The sequence below is a fragment of the Zingiber officinale genome, chromosome 2A (assembly GCF_018446385.1).
Source record: "Zingiber officinale cultivar Zhangliang chromosome 2A, Zo_v1.1, whole genome shotgun sequence".
Taxonomy (NCBI): domain Eukaryota; kingdom Viridiplantae; phylum Streptophyta; class Magnoliopsida; order Zingiberales; family Zingiberaceae; genus Zingiber; species Zingiber officinale.
This window is the reverse complement of record NC_055988.1, coordinates 95247054-95250907: the sequence shown is the minus strand read 5'-3', so window position 1 is coordinate 95250907 and position 3854 is coordinate 95247054. Positions and strand designations below refer to the sequence as shown.

The 3854-nt window shown below is 38.7% G+C and overlaps 1 protein-coding gene across 2 annotated transcripts; it reads left to right on the top strand.

Annotated features, from left to right (window-relative positions):
• The first annotated feature begins 556 nt into the window (after positions 1 to 556).
• Positions 557 to 3298, top strand: LOC122041614 (actin-101-like). 2 transcript variants are annotated; one of them, XM_042601366.1, is made up of 5 exons: positions 557 to 690; positions 1622 to 1692; positions 1790 to 2183; positions 2261 to 2874; positions 2965 to 3298. In XM_042601366.1, exons 2-5 carry the CDS (start codon positions 1633 to 1635, stop codon positions 3028 to 3030), a joined length of 1134 nt encoding a protein of 377 aa, XP_042457300.1. In that variant the 5' UTR covers positions 557 to 690; positions 1622 to 1632; the 3' UTR covers positions 3031 to 3298. The 2 variants fall into 2 exon arrangements, with proteins under 2 accessions (XP_042457300.1, XP_042457301.1); XM_042601367.1 differs by having other exon boundaries at positions 582 to 690; positions 1630 to 1692.
• Positions 3299 to 3854: the final 556 nt, after the last annotated feature.

Below are 3854 nucleotides of genomic sequence, written 5' to 3'. Positions count from 1 at the left end.
GGAAAGATATGAAAAAATATCATAGGTTTAAAAAGATATAAGATATTTCCATTAACATAAGACATTGTAGGTAGAGTCCAAAAATAAAATTATGAGAGTTTAGATCTAAAATGGATAATATCACGTCATTATGAAAATATTAGATGTCGAATGATCCAGTATCACCGCCCTTGACTAGATATAGACAGGTAAATTAATATGAGTATTTTTACCCTAATAAAAGGAGCTTAGATATTCAATGAGATATTTTACATGTAAGACAACCACCCATATAATTATCAATTATACCCACTATTATCAACACTATTGATAATATACAAAAATTTTCATTTCAACTCCCTAAGATTTATTTGTTTTTAAAATGCCTTATAAAAATTTAAAAATATTATCATTTTAACCCCTAACTACTTGTACATAATGTGTACTAACAATATTGGTCAAATTTTCCAATGAATTAATCCTCAATAAAGACTCCTTTGACATGGGCCGGCCCAGATAAGCCCGGTCCAAGCACGGTCTAATTAAACCGGTTTGGTCTCCTTCAGAGATTATATAAAGAAAGTCACCTACTTCCTCACCACTATTGCTATATCTTGGTGTTGGCGAAGAGAGAACTCCCTCTCTCCACCGAAGCCTCGTCCCGATCTCTCCTCGAGGTCGGATCTCGCTCAGATCGCTGTCCTCTACCAGGTTAGCGCCTACTCCTCAGATCTTCTTGTTCTTGATCTCTTCTTCCATCCGTTTTTTGGTTGGGTTTCGCTTGTTTGTTGCTTGCGTTGCCGGGATCTGGAACTGGCTGCTTAGGTCAGTGAATATGAGGATCTGTGGTTCGTGGCGTTGTTTACTTGTCGGATTTTGACTCTTTAGATCAGATACAGTGAATCCGAATTGATCGGTTGTGTTTTGACTAGCCAAATCTGTGTTTTTTTCTTCTTTTTTTCGGTGTTAGGTTTTGAGGGAGATCGCCGATCTAATTTATTCCTGTAGTAGTTTCAATTTAGTGGAAGTTAATACCGCTGTGATCCCAAGTAGGCCACTTTAAAACCAGCTAGTACAGTTGATGTCGGATCTCAGTCCTCTGTATTTTCTGTGCTCTCTTTTTTCGTGTTATTTATTTTTTATTTTTTAACTTTGACAGCGTTTCCGTAGGGATCTGATCTTGCGTAGCTTTCCAAAACGGATGCTCGGATTTCGCGACATCCGAGATTCCTGTTCTTCTCTTTTACTGTTTACCTTATTATTATTATTATTATCGTTATTTTATAATATCAGGTCAAGTCTTCAGTTTGTCGTATGAACCCATGCTTCCGGAGAATTGATCTTTCAAAGTGTGGAATTTGTCTCGGCTCTGACTTTCTTGTTGAAGAATTGTTGATTGAACATTTGTAACTTATTCAGCAAGCAATGAGTTTTAAATAATTAAACGGATAATGGTAAATTTTGTTTTTCTCTTTTAGCTTTCGTGCAATTTGACTGCAGTGGTAGATCTGCAAAAGAACAGTTACTATGTTTTCATCTTCGAAGCTCTATTAAATCATTAGTGTATAATAGCAGTTGGGTCAAGTACACAAGATTTTTTTTTCTTGTTAAAAAATCTCCTTTCTTACATGTGTTGCCATAGATATATAGAAAATGGCTGATGCTGAGGATATCCAGCCTCTTGTATGTGACAATGGGACTGGAATGGTCAAGGTTAGTTTTCGCTCATTGGAGATTAGCATTCAACCCTTTTGGCCACTTCAGTGCTTTGATTTATACCCGGAAATGACTCTTTACTTCATGTAAAAAGGCTGGATTTGCTGGCGATGATGCACCTAGGGCAGTCTTCCCTAGTATTGTTGGCAGACCTCGCCACACAGGTGTTATGGTTGGGATGGGCCAGAAAGATGCTTATGTTGGTGATGAAGCACAGTCAAAGAGAGGTATTCTCACATTGAAATATCCAATTGAGCATGGAATTGTGAGCAACTGGGATGATATGGAAAAGATCTGGCATCACACTTTCTACAATGAGCTTCGTGTTGCTCCTGAGGAGCATCCTATTTTGCTCACTGAAGCCCCTCTCAACCCAAAGGCAAACAGGGAAAAGATGACACAGATTATGTTCGAGACTTTTAATGTACCTGCTATGTATGTTGCTATTCAGGCTGTCCTTTCACTCTATGCCAGTGGTCGAACAACCGGTTAGTATATTCTCATTGTTGATTTCTGTTGGAACTTTTGTCATCCCAACTAAGATGCCTGTGGCACATATTCTCAGGTATCGTGCTTGATTCGGGAGATGGTGTGAGCCACACTGTCCCAATTTATGAAGGATATGCTCTTCCTCATGCCATTCTTCGGTTGGATCTTGCTGGCCGAGATCTCACTGATTGCCTGATGAAGATCCTTACTGAGAGAGGCTATTCATTCACCACCACAGCTGAACGGGAAATTGTAAGGGACATTAAGGAGAAACTTGCCTATGTTGCTCTTGATTACGAACAGGAGTTGGAGACTGCCAAGACCAGCTCGTCCGTGGAGAAAAGCTATGAACTTCCTGATGGGCAGGTTATCACCATTGGTGCAGAGAGGTTCCGATGCCCAGAAGTACTCTTCCAACCATCCTTGATAGGCATGGAAGCTGCTGGAATTCACGAAACAACATACAATTCTATCATGAAGTGCGATGTGGATATCAGGAAAGATCTATATGGCAACATTGTGCTCAGCGGTGGATCAACTATGTTCCCTGGTATTGCCGACCGTATGAGCAAGGAGATCACAGCACTTGCACCGAGCAGCATGAAGATTAAGGTGGTTGCTCCGCCGGAACGAAAGTACAGTGTGTGGATCGGAGGCTCCATCCTTGCATCCCTCAGCACCTTCCAGCAGGTGAACATCTCTGTTCATTAGTTCTACTACCATGGTAGGGTTTTTCCATATACAAACTGTACTTGACGATTACATTTTCGAAATATGTAGATGTGGATTACGAAGGGAGAGTATGAAGAATCTGGTCCGGCAATTGTTCACCGGAAATGCTTCTAAGCACCCGACATGCATCTTTGGCAAGTTTTGCTCAGCTTGTTCAATCTGGTATTTGCCTCTTTCTGGGATTGAATCATGGTTTGGTCGATAGTATCAGGTAGTGCTTGTGATGCCTTTTGTTGCTGAATTGGGTTGTTAAAGAAGCTTTCTCCTGTAGGCGCATTTGTAATAGCAGGGGATGTGAACAATGTGTATCAACTTGGTAATATGATTTTGTATAAGTGCATATGACACTAATAATTGAATTTTGATTTGGATGAACGATAAATGATTAGAGTTAGATTTTTTGTGATTTGATATTTTTACTAAGTGTGTAAAATTTGATAGGTCTAGAGGATTTGATATTAGGTTGAAGTTTTGTTAGTATGAAGATTGAAGTCTAGATAGGTCAAAGTATGACTTGATATCTAATAAGAAATCTAGCTAGGTATGTGAGAAATCTAGCTAGGTATGTGAGATTTGACAGTTAGTTGAAGTTTAGTTAAATCTGTGGACCTAACAATCGATAGAAAGGTCTGGTGGATCAAGAGACAAGTTAAATGATTATAAATGGTAAGTGAATGAAAGTCGTTGGAGGAGAGTGATCTAGTGAGAATGAGTCCGGTGGAACTATAGGCACCATTCAACTTAGAGTCATTTTAGATGTTTAAATTGATATCATAACTAGATCATAGTTTTGGAAAGATTGAATGTAATTAATAATTATTTTATTTTAACTGTGTTAATTTTATTTTACAGGTTATTTTTTTGTTATTGCGCTAATATGAATTTACAAGATTGAATTGCATAAACAAGCCTTGGATGAACAATGTCCGGGGTGTTTC

Excerpts from the sequence above, each read along its gene's own strand:
- LOC122041614 (XM_042601366.1), top strand. The coding sequence starts at position 1,633 with ATGGCTGATGCTGAGGATATCCAGCCTCTTGTATGTGACAATGGGACT. Across the intron at positions 2,184-2,260 it reads TGCCAGTGGTCGAACAACCG|GTATCGTGCTTGATTCGGGA; the intron begins GTTAGTATATTC and ends ACATATTCTCAG. Across the intron at positions 2,875-2,964 it reads CCCTCAGCACCTTCCAGCAG|ATGTGGATTACGAAGGGAGA; the intron begins GTGAACATCTCT and ends CGAAATATGTAG.